The sequence below is a fragment of the Pongo pygmaeus genome, chromosome 10, assembly GCF_028885625.2.
Source record: "Pongo pygmaeus isolate AG05252 chromosome 10, NHGRI_mPonPyg2-v2.0_pri, whole genome shotgun sequence".
Taxonomy (NCBI): Eukaryota; Metazoa; Chordata; class Mammalia; order Primates; family Hominidae; genus Pongo; species Pongo pygmaeus.
Genome location: NC_072383.2, coordinates 38,003 through 59,666, shown reverse-complemented (window position 1 = coordinate 59,666; position 21,664 = coordinate 38,003). Strand labels below are relative to the sequence as shown.

General features: G+C 52.6%; 1 protein-coding gene across 1 annotated transcript; it reads left to right on the top strand.

Moving 5' to 3' along the window:
* Window positions 1-4,055: 4,055 nt before the first annotated feature.
* On the top strand, window positions 4,056-21,072 carry WASHC1 (WASH complex subunit 1). The gene is made up of 11 exons (XM_054442581.2): window positions 4,056-4,149; window positions 8,580-8,733; window positions 17,044-17,155; window positions 17,362-17,508; window positions 17,686-17,822; window positions 18,062-18,197; window positions 18,375-18,576; window positions 18,665-18,832; window positions 19,509-19,661; window positions 20,422-20,490; window positions 20,631-21,072. Exons 2-11 carry the CDS (start codon window positions 8,585-8,587, stop codon window positions 20,759-20,761), a joined length of 1,404 nt encoding a protein of 467 aa, XP_054298556.1. The 5' UTR covers window positions 4,056-4,149; window positions 8,580-8,584; the 3' UTR covers window positions 20,762-21,072.
* The last annotated feature ends 592 nt before the right edge of the window (window positions 21,073-21,664 follow it).

Here is a 21,664-nt window from a genome sequence, read left to right as displayed (position 1 = left end):
AAAAATCTTTCACCTTTTACCAAAGTGTTGGGATTATAGGTGTGAGCAACCACATCTGGTCCTTTTTTTTTTTTTTAATTAAGGTGAAATTCACATAAGTTTGACCATTTTAAAGTGAACAATCAGTGGCATTCAGTACATTCACAATGTTGTGCCAACATTATCTCTATGTAGTTCCAAAACATTTTCATCACCTCAAAATGAAACCTTGTACCCATGAAGCAGCCACTTCCCATTCTCCCCTCCCCTTAGCCCCTGGAAATCGGCTTTCTTTCTCCACGGATTTACATATTCTGTATATTTCCTATAAATGGAATTACACAATAGGTGACCTGTGTCTGGCTTCTTCCACTTAACCTAATGCTTTTGAGGTTCAGCCACATGGTGCCATGGATCAGCTCTGCGTTCCTTTTTATGACTAAGACACCACTGTATGTCCGTATCACCATTTGTGTATTCATTCAGTAATCTATGGACACAGGCCTCATGTTTAAGCACTTCAAATATGTTAACTCACTGAATCCTCACCACAAAGACAGATTCAGTTATTATATATTGATAGAGTGAAAACTGAGGCACAGGTGACATGCTAGGATCACGTGGCTATGAAGCAGAATGAGGACTCCAGCCGATGCAGTCTAGTCCCAAAGGCCTTCCCTTCCTAGTAACCACTATGCTCTACTGCCTCTCAGAGAACAACCCACACGGCACAACGCGAGGGCTAAGCTGTCTGGTCTGTCTGGTGAAGCTTCAAATGCTGTTCATTTCAGATAAGGGGAGGTTCCTGGGCTGCAGAGGCTTCCTAGAGGAGGAAGACCATGCAAGGTCTAACTCAGGGCAGGTCAGGATGGTGTGAACTCACTCAGAACACAGTCACCGATGGGTGTTTATTAAAACTGGCTCTGGAACTCCCACAGGGAAGGTTCTTATCTTTGCCTGCACAACACAGAGCCCTCTGGGTAGACTGCTAGACCCAGGCCTCTTTCAAGTACATTAGAAACCTCAGCAAGATAAACTAATTTCTGTCTGGCTGCATCCGTCTATCTGTTTAGAGAGTGGGACATTTCCACCCTCCTCTCTCCAGGCATCCTTGGAAGTCTTTCCCACAAAGCAAGACATCTTGGTGAAATTTAATGCTGCAGAGGGAAGTGGTTTTCAGGAGAGGGGAGTCTGTTCCCGGAACTGTAGCAAAAAAGCTAGAGATTGAGTAGGAACATCTTAAACTAAGTCCTCAGTCTTATTTCCAGTTTTCTTCCTGTAGATCGGGGCTCAGGACACCGTGTAGCATTTTCTTCACTCCTCCACCAGGAATTCCTAAAGTCCATGCTCTTGGATCCTGGGAAATCCAGGAGGCTGGCGGATGTGGCAAGCTTCAGCAAGACTGCCTGGGACCAACCCTGCAGCCTTAATTTCCCAGGCCCACTCAGCCCAGCTGGCCAGCAAAGGCAGGCAGGGCTTCCGTGTCCACACATGAGAATGACCTGCAACTGTTCTTTGTCCAGGCTGAGGTCGAGGATTCCCATTGCAGCTCCTAGGAAATCTTTAAAATTAGGTCGGGGATGAGCCTGTCAGTAGATTAGGTAAAGAACTTTTATGAAGTTGAGGGTGAACCATCTGGAGGGTGAACTCGCTGGTGTGATTCTAAAACTGGGAGTGCTGCCTAGCAGTGCATTTGTGAGAAGACACAGCCAGGCTTGGTATATGATGTGGTGTGTGTGTATATTCACAGGCATCGTGGAGCATATACACTTTTTTTGTGTGTGTTGAAATAAACCTTACAGATTACAAAGTACTTCTTTTTTTTTTTTTTTCTGAGACAGGGTCTCTCTCTGTCGCCCAGCCTGGAGTGCAGTGGCACAATCATAGCTCACTGCAGCCTCGATCTCCCAAGCTCAAGTGATCCTCCCGCCTCAGCCTCCCATTAGCTGGGACTACAGGTGTGTGACACCATGCCTGGCTATTTTATTTTATTTTTGTAGAGATGGAATCTCACAATATTGCCCAGGCTGATTTCAAGCTCTTGGGCTCAAGCAATCCTCTCGCATCAGCCTACCAAAGTGCTGGGATTACAGGCATGAGCCACCATGCCCAGCCAGATTACAAAATACTTTGACATCCTTTCTCTACAGCCCTCAAAAGGAGGCAGGGCAAGCACAATTAAATCCCATTACAAATGGGGTGACTGAAGCTCCATTCATGGCTTGCCCAGGGTCACACAAAGAATGAATGGCAGAGCCCTGAGCCTGTGTGCTTCCCTCTGTGCCAGGCTGCTTTACCCGGGCATGGGTGCACCTTGTGCATGGGACATTTCTCCTTTGTTGTGTCCTGAGTACCTTAAGACACTCAGATATTGCTCAGGTGGAGTGAGGGGAAAATGTTTTCAGGTTGTATTAGTCAAAACAAAATACCACACACTGAGTGACTTTAAAATCATACATTTATCCCTCACGGTTCTGGAGGCTTGGAAGTCCAAGTTCAAGGTGGCAGCTGGACGGGTTCCTGGTGAGGGCTCTCTTCCTGGTTTGCAGACAGCCACCTTCTCTTCGCATCCTCACTTGGTGGGAAAAGACAGAGGAGAGAAAGAGAGAGAGAGAGAAATGAGAGAGAGAGAGAGAGAGGAGTGAGACAGAGAGACAATGCTCTCTTTTCTTACCAGAACTATAATGAGGGCCCCACGACCTCATCTAACTGTAATTACCTACCAAAGGCCCATCTCCACACACCATCACATTAGGGGTTAGGGTTTCAACATAAGAATTTGGAAAGGACATAAACATTCCATCTACAACATGAGTGGAGATCCATCTCTTCCTTACCTCTGGTAAGGGGACCACATGCTGCAGCCAGTGAGACAGCGGCATGTTGTTACAACTCCATCTAACTCCCCCAGAAGAGGAGGCAGGGAAGGCGGACAAAACTGGGAGAGGGAGAGAGTATTAGGAAGAGAGTAGGGTGGCCAGAGGTAGCAAATAAAGTACAAAATGCTTAATTTTGAATCTCAGATAAACAACCAATAATGTTTTTTAGCATAAGTATGTCCCAAACGAAGCTTGGGACATATTTAGGCTAAGAAATTATTCGTTGTTTATCTAAAATTCAAACTAACTGGGCATCCTGTATTTTAATCTGGCAACCCTAAAAGGCAAGGGCCAAAAATGCCGGAGGCAAGCCAATGGATTCCAGGAGGGACTACTGCTGGACTTTGGACTGATGCTCTTTTTATATATTTAACTTTTTAAAAAAGCCTCTTTTCTTTCTTTTTACCAGCTTTTCACTAGCTTTTTAAAAATTGTGGCAAAACATACATAACCTAAAATTCACCGTCTAAACCATTTTTAAGCATACAGTTCAGTGGGATTAAGTAGATTCTCACTGTTGTGCCGCCATCACTACCATTCATTTCCACCACCCTTCCATCACCCCAGCCTGAAACTCTACCCATCGAACACAAGCTGCCCAACTCCGCCTTGCTTCCCCGTTCCTGGCGACCACTGCTTCTGTCTCTGTGAATTCTGACTATTCTAGGCACTTCACAAAAGTGGACTCATACGATATCTGTACTTTTGCGTCTGGCTTCTCTATTTTATTCTTAAAGGGGGGTGGGAACTAAGCAGATCACAAGGGAGCCGCCCACAGAGGTAAAGACAAGGTCAGGTAGGCTGAGAGAGGCAGGAAAGCGAGTCAAGGTGTAGGGCTGGAGGGCAGGGGCGGGCCCTGGGCCTGCGCTGGCCCCGGGGCGCACCCAGGGCGAGGGCTGCCCGGAGGAGCCGAGGCTGGCGGACAGCTTGGTCCTGAACTTGAGGGGAAGGCAGCGAGGGGACAAAGGATAGAGGTCTAGGAAGAGGGTCTGCACAGCAGAAAGCATGGGTAGGGGCGGCCTGGCGCTCGGAAGACAACGGATGGGAGCCGTGTGCACGTCGGCAGCTCGGAGTGAGCGTGAGTTCCGTGCCCAGGCCCGCGACTCCGCCCGCCAGGACAGCGCTCCGGGTCCACGGGGTCCGGGAGCTGCGCTCGGGGAGGGCGCAGCGGAGGGTAAACGGCGGCGTTAGGACCCGGAGGCGCGGGCGGACTGCGGACGGCGGGGCTAGGACCCAGCGGCTCCGGCAGAGCGGAAGCGGCGGCGGGAGCTTCCGGGAGGGCGGCTCGCAGGTGAGGAGGCGTTCGGGGCCGCGGGAAGTAGGGTCGTGGGGGCCTGGCTGGGCGAAGTGGGGGGCCCGGAGGGGCTGGAGGGAGGCGGGCGGGAGGCCCGGGACCGTTCCTGACCGAGAAGCCTGCGCCAAGCTGGTGTTCCGCGGCCGCTGCCCGGTGTCCGGCTCCACTGCGAACGCCGCCGCTGGGCCCCGACTGCCCGGGAGGCGTCTTGGGCTCGCCCCGGAGCCTCCTCCCTGGAGCCGCGCCCTGCTCCCGGCCTTGCCCGGCCCTAGCAGGGAAGCCAAGGCTTGTGGGGCGCAGGGACCCGGGCTCTGCGGGGTCCCGGTTCCGCCTCCCCAGTCCTGCGTCTTCCCGCCCCGGCCGGGTTCTGGGAAGACTCGCGCGGCTCTTCCGCAGCTGCTGCCCGCCCGGAGCGCCTGGGCCCTCGTAGGGGACCCCACTTCTCTGACACTGCGTTGGGTTCCCGGGGCCTACAGCGAGGCCTGTAACTCGGGGAGAGACCCTGGAGCGGGGTGTGGGAGAACTGTCTGCAGGAAGGGCTCCGAACACTCCAAAATTATAAACCGTGGCCCCAAAGAGGCGTGCTGTGTCTGCATTTTCCTGGGAGTGCACGGTTTACATTCTCTAAAGCAGTGCTGTCGACTAGAAATATTGTGCAATACACATGTACAAGTTTTGTCACTTAAAAAGAATTTGAAAAAGCTTCATAGATGCAAGAAAAACACCATTATTAAAGAATACTTAGGCATTTATGGAATGCATTGAAGAATTAACAAAATGGATAGGCAGGAAATATCGCAGACCTAGAATGAATTGCAGTTACCCACTGTGGAACTGAGGAGCTAGGGTTTCTCATAAACTCCCTGATAGAAGATGACTTTTGATGAAATTTTTTTTCCCCCATCAAAATCCCTGTCTTCTCAACTAGTTATTGTCTGTCCACTAAATAAGAGGTGGTCCGTCACTTCTTCAGATGAGCACTACAGGCTTTTCAAAAGATAATTGCTAATCAACCCCTTTGTGCCTGGGTTTTCTTATTTGTAAAAATAGATAGTACTACCTAACTCCAAAGTGTGTGGTGAAGACAAACAATTGGGGTGATGTATGCTAAAGTAACGAAAGTGTTGACCACACACTAGGGGCTGGTTAGTGTTAGATTCCCTTGTTGTTCCCTCAGTATCAAAAACAGATCTAATTTAGGTTTACATAAAGACAAAGTATCAAGATAAGGTGACTTACAGTTGGTACTGCTAACAAAATGTTTGGACTAAGATTTGCATTATTAATGCATGAAAACAAAACATATCAGTAAATAACAAAAAGCTTGGAATTCAGACAACAGATCCAAGTCTGGGCATGATCTCAAGCTAGTGTTTTGATGTTGAAAAAATGTTATTTGGTCTTTCTAACCCCATTTCCTTATCTAAAATTGGGGATGATGATAAATTCACTGATAATAAGAGTTAGATGAGATTCTTGAGGAGTCACAATGGTTCTAACATATGTAGGTATTATTAGCAGTCATGTTGTAGCATAAGAAAATACCGTCTGCTGAAAGAGGAACAATAAAGATTATCTACATGATCATCATTTAAAAGCTACCAGATATGGGAAGAAGGGGCCATAAAATAATAACGTTATGATGATTAATTTTGATGCTTAGATCAGAGTCTATTCTAGGATATCTCCTGCCCAAAAAGAGCAGAGACTCATTTCTTTGGAATCACAGGACGCTGAGTGAGAGGAAAGAAAAAGAAATATTTAAGTCACATATGTGATTTCTAAAAGTAAAAAGAAACATGAAATTAGTAATATATTTTTAAAATCCAGTATATCCCAAATATGGTTATTTTAGCATGTAATCAATATAAAATAATAAGATATTTTACATTCTTTTTTTCTAGTCTTTGAAATTTGGTGCATATTTTACACTTACGGCACATCTCAATTCAGACTATCCACATTTCAAGTGCTCAGTGGCTGCATGTGCCTGGTGGCTACCATATTGGACAGCACAGGTCTAAGGATTGCATTCCTGCCATAAGTCCAAACTCCTAGCTTTAATTTTAAGTGTTTTTAACAAACTGGCCTCTGTGTATCATTCTTTCTTCTAGTACTTCCCCAAGGATGATTGTACCCTCAGCACTCAAGACCGCTTGCTGTTCTGCTACACACTTTTTGTTCAAGCTGTTTCTTTTACCTGGAATGCTGTCTTTGCACCTTCTTCCTGGAACTGGTTCACTCTTGTTGCCCAGGCTGGAGTGCGATGGCGCGATCTTGGCTCACTGCAACCTCCACCTCCCCGGTTCAAGCGATTCTCCTTCCTCAGCCTCCTGAGTAGCTGGGATTACAGGCATGCACCACCACGCCCGGCTAATTTTGTATTTTTAGTAGAGATGGAGTTTCACCATGTTGGTCAGACTGGTCTCGAACTCCTGACCTCAGGTGATCTGCCTGCCTTGGCCTCCCAAAGTGCTGGGATTACAGGCGTGAGCCACTGTGCCCGGCCGAGAGGCACACATTCTGCTAAGAGCTTTTTCCTGACTCCCCTAACTCCAAAAGGGATTTGTCACTCCTTAGCTTTGTACTCATGACTGGATTAGAATGAATTTAATTTGAGTTTAGTTGTTTTTGAGACTCTCCCTGCCTAGTGTAGTGTCTTGTTCATCTTTGTTGTGATCATGGCCTGCACCTAATAGATGATCAGTAGATGTTTGCAGACAGAAAGTAAACTGCTCATCAGGTGTATTCAGTCCCATTCTTGAACAGGCTTGCTGCCTCCTTTTTGAGGAGATTTGTGTATGTACTCTTCTTTCACGCATATGTGTGAGCAAACACACACACACTAACAAGGAATTCATCTGAAGATGTGCACAGGAAATATCTTGCATCTTTACCCCCTTTGTGATCTTACATATGGGAGAACTGAGGCACAGAAATAAGTTAGGACAGCCAGCAAACTTGCATCAGTATAAATACAAAGAAGGGGAGGGAGGAACATGCTTGAAAGGGGTGTGGTGGTCTCAGAGGGTTAGGTTTCTCAGTTGGCCGGGCATCACCTGGCCATGCTTTAGTTATTTGATTGGAGGAAAAATAAGTGGGAGGTGAGGAGTAACTCCTGGGCCCTGATGAGTATTCAAGGCAAGTACAGGTCTGGAAAGCCTGTATGCAAAGGAGGAACTCACTGCTGGAGAAAAAGCTCAAGAGCAGATCGTGAGAAGTGCTGGCCTGACGAGGGCAGAAGGGAGGGCTGGGGAAGCCAGCAGGGGGAGCAAAGGAGTAGGCTCCAGCTGGGTGAAGATGTTGGTGCGGTACGTTATGTAAAATATACAAAGTATTATTGGGAATAACCACGTCTCAGCAGTGCTAGTTCTCAGTTTGGAGAATGGGAAATGGAAAGGATCAGATTCAGAGACGGCAGCTTACTCAAGGTCACAGCATTTTAAACCCGAATGAAATCTCCTAGGCCCTTCATGTCACACTCATCCATCTCTACCTACTTGTGTTGCAACCAAGGGCCCCACTGTAGTGCCTAGGGGAGCAGGTCTAGGGCACAGTGCCAGGCCTGATTAATGTCTTCCTTACCATTTTCCAGCGAGGGGCTGTGATTAGGCCTATTTTTAGGGGCCTGGTCCCTTAATATTCTGCCTGGTGCATCTCTTGCCAATCAAATCAGTGCCGTCTGCAGTGTGATTGCTGCTTTAGTGGCATCAGGGAGAGGAGTTAATTAAACCCAATATAAATAGACTCTGCCCTCACTTTGCAATTCCAGGAGTGTTTTTCCTTCCTGTCCTCCACCCCCACAGGCACCTCTTTCCTCTTGGCCCCCTAAGCTCTAGCCTGGGTGAGCAGGGCTGGATACTTCTATACCTAGAGTCACTAGCCACTGCCCAGTCTGTTTCAGGAGGAGGCCTCAACTTCCTCAGGGGTTAAAGTGGGAAGAACCTGTGTGTGCACATTTTTTGTGCTTTTCCAGAACTGGGTACCATTTGGCAGTTGATCAGGCAATCTCCCCCACTACCCCATTTCTACCCCTTTGTTTCCAGCCTCTTTTTCCCTCTGCAACCAAGGTTTCTTGTTTATCCAAGGTGGGGAGCTGAACTGAGACAATGTATGGAAAGGGTGCGTGGCAGGTATCAAGCACCTTGTAGGGGGTCAGAAATGTTGCACCTTCTCTGAACTCCTCCATTGACCCTACAAATTCCCCAGTCCCTGGTCCTGCCCTTTCCCTCATTCACTCAGCAGAATCCCACCTATGTGCTCCTGGCCTCCCAGCAAATGCTCTGTGCCCGACTCCCCTGTCTGTGCCGGCTGAAGCTATGTGCATAGTTGGGATGAGGGCTGTGTTGTCTCAACGCCACCCTGCCCCGTGCTGGGTGGGCGCAGGTGGTCGTGGGTGGCTCTGATGCTCCGGCTCCCACCCACAGGCACCATGACTCCTGTGAGGACGCAGCACTCCCTGGCAGGTCAGACCTATGCCGTGCCCCTCATCCAGCCAGACCTGCGGCGAGAGGAGGCCGTCCAGCAGATGGCGGATGCCCTGCAGTACCTGCAGAAGGTCTCTGGAGACATCTTCAGCAGGTGGGTGCTGCCACCCACCCCCACCTGATGAGAGGGCCGTCCCTGTCCTGGGCAATCCCAGCAACGCACCCTCTGGGAGCAGCCCCCTTGGGGAATCCTGGTCCTGGGGAACCCATCTGGCTTCCCTGTGTGGGGAGGGGCTGAATGTGAGAGCCCAGCTTGGAAGCTTTTACTCGTGGGAGTCCGAGAGCTCACTCCCTTCCACCCCACTTAGCCTCCTGGTTTCCTGTGGTGGCGCTGCTCTCACAACTCGTGCTTTGCCTCCCATTGGAGGGCCTGTTCCTTCACGTTTTCCTGCAGCCAGCAAATATTTACCCAGTAGTGCTCGTGTGCAAGGCAGTGTGGGAATCTCTATATACCCAGCCACGGATAAGGCAACATGCCTCTGCAGCTGGAGCGCACATTCTGGCAGGAGAGAAAGACCTAAATAACCAATACATGATTAGTTCTTCAATCACAGTTGTGACAAGGTCTATTGATAATATTTTGTAATCACTAATATTCATATAGCATAAACCATGCACCACCATTGATTTGAGTGCATTAACTCACACTTCATGAGCAGGCACTGCCATCATCTCATTTTATAGATGAGGAAACTGAGGCACAGAAAGGCTGAGAGACCTGGCCAAGTGACAGAGCCAGGATTCAAAGCCATAGATCATGGCCCCGGGTTCTGTGGGTTTTTACTGCATCTGTTCAGGGGAGATGGGGTACTGTGAGGCTCGTCATGGGAGGCCTGGCTTGGTTTCAGGTCAGGGAAGGTGGAGGGGAGGAAATGACATTTATGGTAAAGTCTGAGGGTTGAGTGGGTAGGTCAGGAAGAACATTCCAAAAGAAGCACATGAACTATAGCCTTGAGGTGGAGGACCTAAAAGGAAGCCAGCATGGCTGGAGCACGGAGTGGCCATTGAGGGAGCCGAGCTGGAGGGGTGCAGCTTCTTGTATTGGCAACGCTGACCTCGCACAGCCCTTGGGCTCCAGTGACTTCACTCAGTGTTTATCTAACATGAGTGAGTGAATGGTGTTTGCCGTTTTTTGGCAAAGGTTCTAGGGGTTGTCGGGTACACAGGTCCTGTCTTTGGCCATAAGCAACCTGAAATGAGGCTTGGTCTCCTTCCCAGGATCCCACACTGTGCCTCACGTGGTAGACCCCAGCGGGAAGTATGTGACTGCCTGACTCAGGTCCCTCTCGTGGTCCAAGTCATCCCTGCCCTGTCCATTCCCTGGTTGTCGCCAGACCTGGAGCCCCTGCTCCTTCACTTTGCAGCGTCCTCTTCTGTCACCAACTGGGAACCTACCTCTTCCTGAAAGTCCTCCCCCACTGACTCACCGGCTTGCCCCAAGCTTGTCAAGAATGTCCCAGTAACTAGGGGGCACGCACTGAAGTGACTGAGGGGTTACCTTGGAGTTGATGCCTTGGCTCAGATCCAGCTCCCCTGTTTTCTTCCTCTGTAACCGTGAACAACCCAGCCCCTCTAAGCCTCAGTGTTCTCATTTGTGAAGTTGTGGTAATAATGGTAGCTTCCTGGCAGAATTATTGTAAAGATTAAATTAATCAAAACATGCAAAGGAATGGAACAGTGCCTGGCACTTAGGAAGCCTTCAGGAAATGCCAGCTCTTCCCTGTTGATAATCTTGACCCGTACACTGCCTTTGGTTGCCGTTCATGAACCTGCCACCAATAGTAACAGAAAGTGCTGGATGCACCTTTTGTGCTTATTGTTGTGCTAAATGTGCCCAAGGGATGCCTAGGGAAGAGGATGCAGGTCTTTAAGAGCCATCAGCTCCAGATTATGGCCACCCCATGTCCAGCACTTAGAATGGAGGCCAAAACCATTCCCTCGGAAATTGTGTTTCCTCGCCAAGATGGGGACTGCATGGTTGCCCTTCTCTGAGGGCAGCCCTGGATTTTTGGCATCTTTCCTTTCCTGTCCTGGTACTTGGCACCTTGTAGACAGTTGCATGTCCCCTGCCCAGGGATGGGATGAGGAGAGGAGAGGGCAGGAAGGCATTTCCTGGGTAGTGGAGTGCTGCGTTCATTGAGTGTGGGTTCTCCAAGCTGCTGGCACAGCCCAGGGAGGGCCGGATGCCTCTCAGGAGCCTTGGGCCTGAGTCCTGGCTCCCTCACTCCTTGGTTCCAGGTCACTGCATCTGTCTCTCCACCATGTGCTCCACCTAGTGCTGGACCTTAAGAGATACCAATTATGTGGCTGACACTGTCCTAGAGGCTGGAATGGGAACACATAGGGCGAGATTGATTGTTAATTGCTAGCATGAACTGTGTGGGCTTCTCAGGGTCTAGAGTGGAGAGAAATTGGTAAGAATTGATGGCACGCCTGTCAGAACTCCCCCAAACCAAACTAAGCAAAAATTAACCAATCAGTAGAGCAGCCTTCGGAGTAAGGGCTAAAATGATGTCCTCAGGTCCTGGTTTTGCTTTCCTACCATGTCAGTTTGCTTCTTTGGGTCTGGCTGCATTCCCAGACAGGTGGCAAGGTGACGTGAGACAGGGTCAGGTCCAGCAGGAAAGAATGCTCTCCCGTGTCCCCACTTCCTCCAGAAGCCACACTCACCCATCCCACCTGGCTTGGTCCTCGTGTCTGTCCCAGAATCCATTATTGGGGCCAGGGGACTATGACACACCACTTGGCTTAGACTGAGGAGCTCTGTGGGCAGCCCCACCTGAAGCTCTGGGACTAAGCCTGCGAGAGAGATGGATTCCCCAAGGGAAATGGGGCCATTGCTTGAGTAAAAAGGAAATAGTTGCTGAAGAGGAAAACCACGTGCCCACTCCACATAGGGCAGACTCCTGGAAGAGGGGGCAGGGTTAGGGAGGTGGATGTGCAGGTCGCCCTGGTGGGGTCTGGAAATGGGGGCCGCAGGCTTGGAGAGAAGCCTCAGTGTGGCTTGGAACGTGGTGTGTGGTGGTCTAGGCTGGCCTGCACAGGGGTGGAGGGGGTGCTTCTGCATGGGAAGCGCAGACAGCCCTGCCTCTCCTTGCACTCAGCTCTCGGGGCGTGAGAGGCTGACTTTCCATGAGCCTGTGGGCCAGGCCTCTTTGGATGGTGCTGAGGGAGCTTTGCCCTGGTTCCTTTGTGTCCCCACGGTGCCACGGGGGGCTCCATGGCAGGGTGTGGGGCAAGGCAGTGAATGAAGAGTTGGGATGAGTGAGTTAGGGCCCACGGAGTACTCAAGACAGGACTTCACGTTGGTTATTCAGGAGTGTTAGGGAGCTGTGATTGGATTTTGAGCAGGGCAGGGATAGAACAGAAGAGTTTGGGGAAGGTTCCTCAGGCATCCGTCACGGAAGGGACAAGAAGGGAGAGAGAGTGGATGCCAGGGACACCCAGAAGCTGTTATTGTAGTCAGGATGTGACAGGGATGAGGCTACAGACAGGGGACTTGCAAACAGGGAGGGCAGGGTGAGACATTCAGAGGAAACAACGACAGGAAATGGTGACAGATAGGGAACGAGGATGAAGGAAAGGGAGAGTCAGTGATGACTGGCAGTGGAGTTGGGAGCACCGCCACCTCTCCTCCTCCACTTTCCCCTCCTGTAGAACTGGACAAGCAAGTGGGCTTTTCATTGTTCATGGGCTTTTTTGGTGGGGATGTGACCAGCTTTGAATCCCTCCCCTTAAACGCGCTCCTCCTGCTTAGAAACCTCCTACACAGAAGAGACAAGGGCAGAGGAGAGCCTCTCTCCCCACCACCCCATCTCAGGCCCCAGCACAGCCCGGCCTCTGGCCTCACTGGCGTCTGTGCCCAGTGACGCAGGCAGGTGAGCTCCTGGCAAATTAGCATTCCAGGCTGTGCTCTCTCCTCCTGCTCTGCTGCAGCCGGGAGTGTGCAGAGACTGGAGGGGATGACAAGCACCTCCCAGGCTGTCTTCAGCTGTGCCCTCCAGCCCCTCCCTGCCCCCTCTTTCTGCCCCTCCATCTGCCCCCTCTTCACCTGGGAGAAGTCAGGCCCCCAAAATAACGGGCCAGATATGTCACCTGCTTCCCGTGACGTAGATGACAAGGCAGGAGGGAGTTGGGATGGCACAGGGAAGAGGAAGGAACAGACTCTGTGTGGAAGTTTGGATGCTGTCATCTGCCATTGCCTGTCAGCCCCTGCCCAACCTCTTCCCCCAAGAGGCAGTGCCACTGCCCAGCACCTTCCCCCTGGGAAGGGTGATTTTCTCTGCGAAGCTCTTGGTCCTTTCCTCCATCTCTTTCTTTTTCCTTTTCCCCACGTCTTCCTTTCTTCTCCCCTTCCTCCTTTCCCCTTTCCCCTTTCCCCTTTCCCCTTGTCCTCGCTTCCTCCATCCCTCCTTCTCCCTTGTTCTCTCTACTGATTGACACCTGGTGGCCCCGAAGGTTACACATTGCACTAGATCACTGCATAATTAGCAAGTCATTCTTAATCATCCCAGAGTGGAGAAGATAAAGGTGAAGGCAAGAGCCCAGGTTCAGGGTCTGCTTCCCTGGGGTCACGACAGAGGCAGGGGAGGAGAAGCAGTGAATGTGAATCTGGGTCAGGAGTGGGTGCTCCCTGCTTCTTCCTCCCCAGCAGCCTCTAGGGGGACTGGTGTGCTGATGTTGATGGGCCATGATCTTCTCACCTTCACAGTAATCCCATGATGTAGAAGGGACCATTCCTGTTTTTCAGTGGAAGAAGCTGAGGCAAAGACCAGTTAGTGACCTCACCAGGGTCACACTGCTGCTAAACAGATGTGAAACCCAGGCCTGTGGGATGTTGTGGTTATTGGTACTCATTTCGTACTTCCCCAGAAGCCCTGAGTCCCTTTGAGTGTGGATGTGTGTCGTCTGATTCGTCTTTGACTCCCACGGCCCCAGCACTGTGCTCTACAAATGGGATGCACTCAATTTATTGAACAGTGAGGGGTGGAGGGGGGAGAAGGAGGAAAGCAAGGGATGCTTGGAGATGGTCCCCTCCGGGGCAGATAGAGGAAGATGGACCCTTAGTGAGACCACGCGCCGAACAGGCTGGGTGAGCCACTTCCATCCCTGATGTGCACAGAGGCAGCTTCCTCTCTAGTGCTGGGCGAGCGTGCCATAGGGTCTGGCTTCAGCACTGAGCTTGTAAACTGACCTACCTTGAAGTAGGCCACCAAGCCAAGGGTTTCTGGACCAGGAATGACAGACAAATGGCTCTCATGGCACCATTCCCCCACCCGCAGGGTGGACATTGTTCAACGGCGGCCTGGCCCCAGTGAGGCCTACGGGCCTTCCTGACACAGCCTTCCAGACCATCCTGCTAGTCCATGGAGATAGCAGATATGCTGCAAGCTTTCTGATCCTGAGTCGGCACCATAGCCTGTGACTGTAAGAGAATAGACTGTCCGGGGGCTTTGTCAACAAGCACGATGTTCCTTAGTCTCATGGGCTCTTGGCTAAGGAAAGAGCCCCAGGATCATGTCTTCTACCTCCACCTTAGACAGGATTTGCCCTTGGGGCACCCCTGGAAGGCGCTTGTGAGCTGGAACCTAATTGCTCTGCAAAGTGATGCAGTTGTTTATGAGAATTTTTTTTTTTAACAGAACAGAGAGATCTGTTTCCTTGCAACTCTGCCCACTCTTCCTGATATAAGTTTACTCACTTCTCCACCTGACAGCCCTTTTGATATTTTTGATATTTGAGGGGAATGATCATATTCTCAAAGTCTTCTGATCTTTAGCCAGAACATCCTTCAGTTACCTTCATATGTCGGGAGTTTCTCACTCATCACCATCCTCATCACCCTCCTTGAGATGTTTGCTCATTTGTCACTTTCTGTTCAGCCAGTGGCTGTTACACGTCAGGCCCCATCCCAGGTGCTAGAGACATAGCAGTGAATGAGGCAGACTTTGCAGTCTGCAGGGGAGTTCAGAGTCCTGTTACTGTGTGGATCCAGTTTAAAGGGATGTAACTGTGGCTGAGACTGGTGCCTGGCATGGATTTGTTCATGAGTCCAGGGCTCTGTTTTCTGTGGTGCCTCCAAGAGAGTGCATGGTCCCTGCTGATTGAAAGATGGATGAAGGTCAGAAGAGGGACGGGGAGCTGTGTGCCCTAAGATCTCATTGCCTTTTTATGCTGATTAACATGCTTTTAGCCCCTACTGAGCTTATAGTTAACAGAAGTTTCCAGGTCTTTCTTCACCTGAACTGTGTCTAAGACAAGTTCCCTCCACCTTCTATATTTATACACTTGATTTTTAAAACCTAAATGTTGGGCTTCAATTTGTTCCTTGTAAATTTCATCTTGGTGATTGCAGTCTACTCTCTGGCCTTTAAAAATTGTCTGAGCCTTGATTCGATCATGAAACCAGTTTACCCTTCCGCTATGTGCTGGCCCCAGTTTTCTAACCAGGTGTTGAATGAACTGGATGGACTCTGCCAGATCCCTCCGTGCAAGGCTGGAATCAGTCCATTGTCCAACTGTGCCCTTTGGGGCTGTGGTTCATTTGGCTCTGATTTTTCCTATGTGTTCTCTCCTCCAACCCCCATAGCTCCATCTTGTCTACAAGATTTTGTTAGAAGCCATCAAAATCCTGGTGACTGGAGATGCACTGTGCCGCACGTTTTCCCCGGGCACAGCAGGCTGATAATCCTGTTACAAAGAGAAATGCTGTGCATTTCGAGCAGTGCTGGCCCTTTTCTAAGTGCTTACAAATTCTCTGTTTAATAATCCATTCCAGAAATTTTCCAGGGCTCATTGTTGAGCTTGGTGTTTGCAACTTTGAGTGATCAGCCCTTCTGTCCTTTGTGGGAGCACCAGGACAGAGCAGCCTTTGTCCCTCCCCAGTCTCAGTTCCCTCCCACTGCCCCTGTGGACCTCGAATGCAGAGCTTATGCAACTACTGAACGTCTTGTCAGCACCCAAGGCAGAATGAGGCTGCCTTGGCAACTAGGGTAAATTAAAACAGCTTGTGCTGGAGGACCCTTTACAGCAGATGAAGGCCTCTCCCCAGCCAGAAAAGATGGAGCACACGCTGGGTGGTGGCCCCGCTTCCTCACTGGAAGGAGATGGTGCTCTTCTTTTTTCTTTCTGAATTGTGGCCACCTTCATACCAGTCTGTCATGGAACACTTAAGCTGCTTGGGTGCCTGCTGGTACTCCCAGCCCTGCCATGCCTAAGCCCCCTGCACACAAGGAGCCAGGAGTAATCAGGGCAGACCCATTAGGGCACGGGGACCCCTGGATTGTGAAATTGGCTCTCTGGGGGCCAAGGCCTTCTAAAGTTGGTGGAAGTGGCTTTGGCTTATTGGGTCCAATTCTAGGCCATTCATTCCAACCTTTAGAGACATCCCAGCGTTCCCTAGCCCAGAGTCTGCAACCCCTCCACCATCCCACATCCTCCTCCTACCTTTCCTCATGAGCCCCAGTTGCACCTCTGCCTTTTCATCCCTGTGCATCACACAGGCTCGCTCGTGCCAGGTGAGTGCGGAGGCTGCTCTCAATGTGGAGTGTGGCCCTGTGGGCAAGGGCTGGGCTCTTGGAGGTAGGGGAGCTACAGGGGCGACTGGGAGGAGGATGTTGTGTTACACACACATCAGAGTTAACTTTGCAGTGAGAGTGGCCTTGCTGTGGCCAAAGAACATGGAAAAGCATGAGGGGTTATGTGCCTTAAAGCATCAGGCACTTGGGCCTCGGGCACCAGGAGCCAGCCGCAGGGATGTCTGGGGAAATGGCGTTCCATGAGATGCAAGCACACAAGAATGCACTCGGCACATCTGGGGAACAGCAGGGCAGCTGATATCACTGGGCCCACCCAGCACCAGGGAGGATGGAAGCAGGTGAGGATCTAGACCACACAGAGGTGGTGGTCGGGACTCAGGGTTTGCTCAGTGATCCGTTCACTATGTGCAGGGGCAGTTCCCTGTCTGAATTTAGGTGACGACACTCAGGTCCAGCCTTGCCAGTCTCAGCCTCCGGTCTCCATTCCCCCTCTGCAGAGGCCACTTTATCTGCTGCACGTGATCATGAGGGGTTGTGAAATGCCCCATCAATAGCCATGTGTGCATGTGTAAATACCATCCTCTGTGCGCCCTGGAGGCTGTCCTTCAGATAGCATGTACAGGTGCCAGCACAGGGCCTGTCCCTACTGAGAGTGCAGGGAACTCAGTACCGTCAACTCCTCGACCCTGCAGGTCAGATTACCCTTGTAGAGGCCCCTGGATGGCACCAAGATCGGCCCTGGCAAGCAGGTGACCCTGACTTAAGAGCCCTTGCCTGAGGGCCTGGCCTGGCAGGTCTGCTGTTAGGAGCAGGAGGTGTGCTGGGGGTGGGGAGCAGCCCAGCCTCTGTGATCTTCTCCATGGCAGGATCTCCCAGCGGGTAGAGCAGAGCCGGAGCCAGGTGCAGGCCATTGGAGAGAAGGTCTCCTTGGCCCAGGCCAAGATTGAGAAGATCAAGGGCAGCAAGAAGGCCATCAAGGTAGTCCCCATGCCCCTGTGTCCTGAGGCTACTGGGCAGTCCCTCCATTTCCCCGTGCCTCTGAGGCTGCCCAGTCTCTGCCCTGCTGCCCACCTGTACCTTGGGCTTTCTTCTCGCCCAGGCTCCCAACTCCACCCTCTCCTGCCAAGCAATCCTAGCCCTCGGAGCCTCTTGGGGGCCCCTCAGACTTGTCCCTGTGTCCACAGGTGTTCTCCAGTGCCAAGTACCCTGCTCCGGAGCGCCTGCAGGAATATGGCTCCATCTTCACAGGCGCCCAGGACCCTGGCCTGCAGAGACGCCCCCGCCACAGGATCCAGAGCAAGCACCGCCCCCTGGACGAGCGGGCCCTGCAGGTCTGCTGGCCACGCACATAACTTAGCCTGTCACACACCAGGAGGACTGGATACTGGGGAGGAGCCGGGGCCACCATAGGGTTCTGTCCCCCAGAGGAGGCTGACTGGGATGGGGTGGCAGCTGATTAGGCCCAGCACTAAATATTTACCATCCCTTGGCCATCCTGGCCCTCCCAGGAGAAGCTGAAGTACTTTCCTGTGTGCGTGAGCACCAAGCCGGAGCCCGAGGATGATGCGGAAGAGGGACTTGGGGGTCTTCCCAGCAACATCAGCTCTGTCAGCTCCTTGCTGCTCTTCAACACCACCGAGAACCTGTATGGCCATAAGGCAGGGCCGAGGGGTGTGGGCGGGAGGCCCGGCCTGGCTTAGTGGGGACCCAGGGCATCAGACACAGGTACAGCACATAGGCCAGGAGCCAGGGGGTGACTGGGGTGGCTTGGCTCGGGAGGCCTGGGACCCCACAGTGCACACTGTGCCCCTGATGATGTGGGAGAGGAACATGGGCTCAGGACAGCAGGTGTCAGCTTGCCTGACCCCCATGTCGCCCCTGTAGGTACAAGAAGTATGTCTTCCTGGACCCCTTGGCTGGTGCTGTAACAAAGACCCATGTGATGCTGGGGGCAGAGACAGAGGAGAAGCTGTTTGATGCCCCCTTGTCCATCAGCAAGAGAGAGCAGCTGGAACAGCAGGTGGGAGGGGCGGGACAGAGGTGGGGACAGGTGCAGTGGCCCAGGGCCTTGCCAGAGCTCCTCTCCAGGCAAGGCTATTGAGCCCCTTATTCCACCCATGGGGGGTGCACACAAGGTCTTGTTGGCTGCCCCTGCAGGTCCCTGTCACCTCTCACATGTCCCTGCCTAATCTTGCAGGTCCCAGAAAACTACTTCTATGTGCCAGACCTGGGCCAGGTGCCTGAGATTGATGTGCCATCCTACCTGCCTGACCTGCCCGGCATTGCCAACGACCTCATGTACAGTGCTGACCTGGGCCCCGGCATTGCCCCCTCTGCCCCTGGCACCATTCCAGAACTGCCCACCTTCCACACTGAGGTAGCCGAGCCTCTTAAGGCAGGTGAGCTGGGTTCTGGGATGGGAGCTGGGCTAGGGACCTCCCTGCTCACACACCTTCTGACCTAGACACCCCACACTTTGTGTTTCAGACCTACAAGATGGGGTACTAACAGCACCCCCACCACCCCCACCGCCCCCACCACCTCCCCCAGCTCCTGAGGTGCTGGCCAGTGCACCCCTACTCCCACCCTCAACCGCGGCCCCTGTAGGCCAAGGCGCCAGGCAGGACGACAGCAGCAGCAGCGCGTCTCCTTCAGGTGGGAGCAGCTCTTTGAGGCCACCTCATTTCTGGTGTGCTCAGTGCACTCGGGTGGATTTTCTGTGGGTTTGTTAAGTGGTCAGAAATTCTCAATTTTCTGAATAGTTCCCATTTCAAATATCTTGTTCTACTTGGTTCATAAAATAGTGGTTTTCAAACTGTAGAGCTGTGGAATTCTCACCTCTAGGGCAGAGGGAGCCTGAACTAGTGAGGCTCTGGGTTCCCTGTTCCTAATTAAACCAAAGGGAAGAAGGGGTCTAATAACAAACCACAGCAACACATTTTTCAGTGTCCCTGAAATTACAACATTTCAGCTTTACTGTTGTATCTCCCAGTCTAACCCTAGCATCCAGAAGTGGCACAAAACCCCTCTGCTGGCTCATGTGTGCAACTGAGACTGTCAGAGCATGGCTAGCTCAGGGGTCCAGCTCTGCAGGGTGGGGGCTAGAGAGGGAGCAGGGAGTGTCTGCATACAGGATGCCTGCGCTCAGGTGGTTGCAGAAGTCAGTGCCCAGGCCCCACACAGTCTCGAAAGGTCTGGTCTCCCCAGCACGGGGCTTATCATTTGAGGGGAGGTGCCTTCCCTCCCAGCAGGCTCTTGGACACAATAAGCTTCCCCAGCCCTGCCTGAGCAGCCTTTCCTCCTTGCCCCGTTCCCCACCTCCCGGCTCCAGTCCAGGGAGCTCCCAGGGAAGTGGTCGACCCCTCTGGTGGCCGGGCCACTCTGCTAGAGTCCATCCGCCAAGCTGGGGGCATCGGCAAGGCCAAGCTGCGCAGCGTGAAGGAGCGAAAGCTGGAGAAGAAGAAGCAGAAGGAGCAGGAGCAAGGTGAGCGGGCCCTGGAGCCTGCGGTCGGAGGGCCTTGGGCAAGATCGCCTCCTCCCCTCCAGCCCTGAGTCCACTGGGTGCTTTCTGCCCACCCCCTGCTCCTGCCAGCCGGCCCCTGCTTCCCCTAGGGCACATGCTGGAAGCCCTGGGCTGCCACCAGAGGTCCTCAGCCCTCCTGCCTGGGTCATGGCTCCTTCCTGGTTTGGGAGCCATAGTGGAGCTTTCCTCTCCAAGCTCACCCAGCTCAAGCTGTGACAAGGAGAATCTTCTTTGACTGCCAAGAGCAGTCCAAGGCAATGGTCAGCCACTGCAGCCTCCTGAGATATTTTTAGAGACTGGACCTGAGGCCTCTTGAGGCTACTGATGATGCCTGCTGTGAACGCAGACACTGGTGTGATGCGATGCCTGCGCGTGCAGCGGCAGTGCCCTAGGCACTATGGTTTTGAGCTTGTACCCAGCGCTGCTTTTGCCTTGCTCTGTGACCCCAGGCAAGCTGCCTCACCTCTCTGGGCCAGTTTCCCCATCGTGCAGTGGTGCTGCACACCCTGGCCCTGTCCCCGAGGTGGCTGGGAGGTGGCTCCTCAAACAACCGCTTTCTCATCAGTGCCCAGTGCTGGGTCGGGGATCGACTGAGGCTCTGAGCTCACTGGGAAACACAGTGGCCTTGGAGGGCTGGGGAGTGTCATGGGGGTGGGGACAGGGAGCCACGGGTCACATGTGACTGAACTCTTCACCCCAGTCTGTGGCTTTCTCGTTGCAGTGAGAGCCACGAGCCAAGGTGGGGACTTGATGTCGGATCTCTTCAACAAGCTGGTCATGAGGCGCAAAGGTAGGAGGCAGGACCACTGCCCGCCCTGGGCCGGCACATTGTAATTCTCTCCTGCCTTTTTCTTCCTGTATTTAAGTCTCCGGGGGCTGGGGGAGCCAGGGTTTCCCACCAACCACCCTCACTCAGCCTTTTCCCTCCAGGCATCTCTGGGAAAGGACCTGGGGCTGGTGAGGGGCCTGGAGGAGCCTTTGCCCGCGTGTCAGACTCCATCCCTCCTCTGCCGCCACCGCAGCAGCCACAGGCAGAGGACGAGGACGACTGGGAATCCTAGGGGGCTCCATGACACCTTCCTCCCCCAGACTCAGACTTGGGCCGTTGCTCTGACATGGACACAGCCAGGACAAGCTGCTCAGACCTGCTTCCCTGGGAGGGGGTGGTGATGGAACCAGCACTATGCGGAGACCAGCTTCAAGGAGCGGAAGGCTGGCCTGAGGCCACACAGCTGGGGCGGGGACTTCTGTCTGCCTGTGCTCCATGGGGGGACGGCTCCACCCAGCCTGCACCAGTGTGTTCTTCTCTTCTCTAAAGAGGCTTCCAGAGAAAACGGCACACAAATCAATAAAGAACTGAGCTGAGCAGAAACCAACAGTGTGCTTTTAATAAAGGACCTCTAGCTGTGCAGGATGCAAATGTCTCGGGGTCAGTGACTTGCCTCCTGCCCCTGTTGGTCTCTAGGCAGTGGGGGCAGAAGATCCCAGCTGACCTGTTTCTCTGGGGTGAGAGGGAGGAGAGAAGTGCAGTCAGCAGGGGCAGCTGTTGCAGATGGGAGGAATAGTCTCCCACAAAAAAGGTTTCAGTGACAGACACGGGGTCTCTAAAAATAGTCATGCTGAGAGCCTGATGGCCCTTGGCACAATTGCTGGTGTTGGGGTAGAAGATGTCTTGGAGTTTGCTCAAGTGGTTGAGAGGGAGGGAGGTGCCATCAACTTGGAGGAACTGGCACCAAGCCAGGGAGATACAAATCCAGGCAGGGCTGTGGGGCAGGTTAGGGAGCAGGGCTGCAGCAGTGACTCGGGAAGAAGGTGGGGGAGGTGACAAGCCCCTGGGCAGGGGCCCTGTGGCCATGGGGATCTCTTTAAATTGAGACTAGAGGGTGACTAGTCCAGGGCAGCTAACTTCATTTGCTACAGAAAGGGCAGAAGCAGGTGGGTCTGCTCCGTCTCACCTCTAAGAA

Bases quoted from the DNA above. Each gene is read 5' to 3' on its own strand.
- WASHC1 (XM_054442581.2), top strand. From the start codon at position 8,585: ATGACTCCTGTGAGGACGCAGCACTCCCTGGCAGGTCAGACCTATGCC. The intron at 17,156-17,361 runs GTAGTCCCCATG...CTGTGTCCACAG, and splicing joins GCAGCAAGAAGGCCATCAAG to GTGTTCTCCAGTGCCAAGTA. The intron at 18,577-18,664 runs GTGAGCTGGGTT...TTTGTGTTTCAG, and splicing joins AGCCGAGCCTCTTAAGGCAG to ACCTACAAGATGGGGTACTA.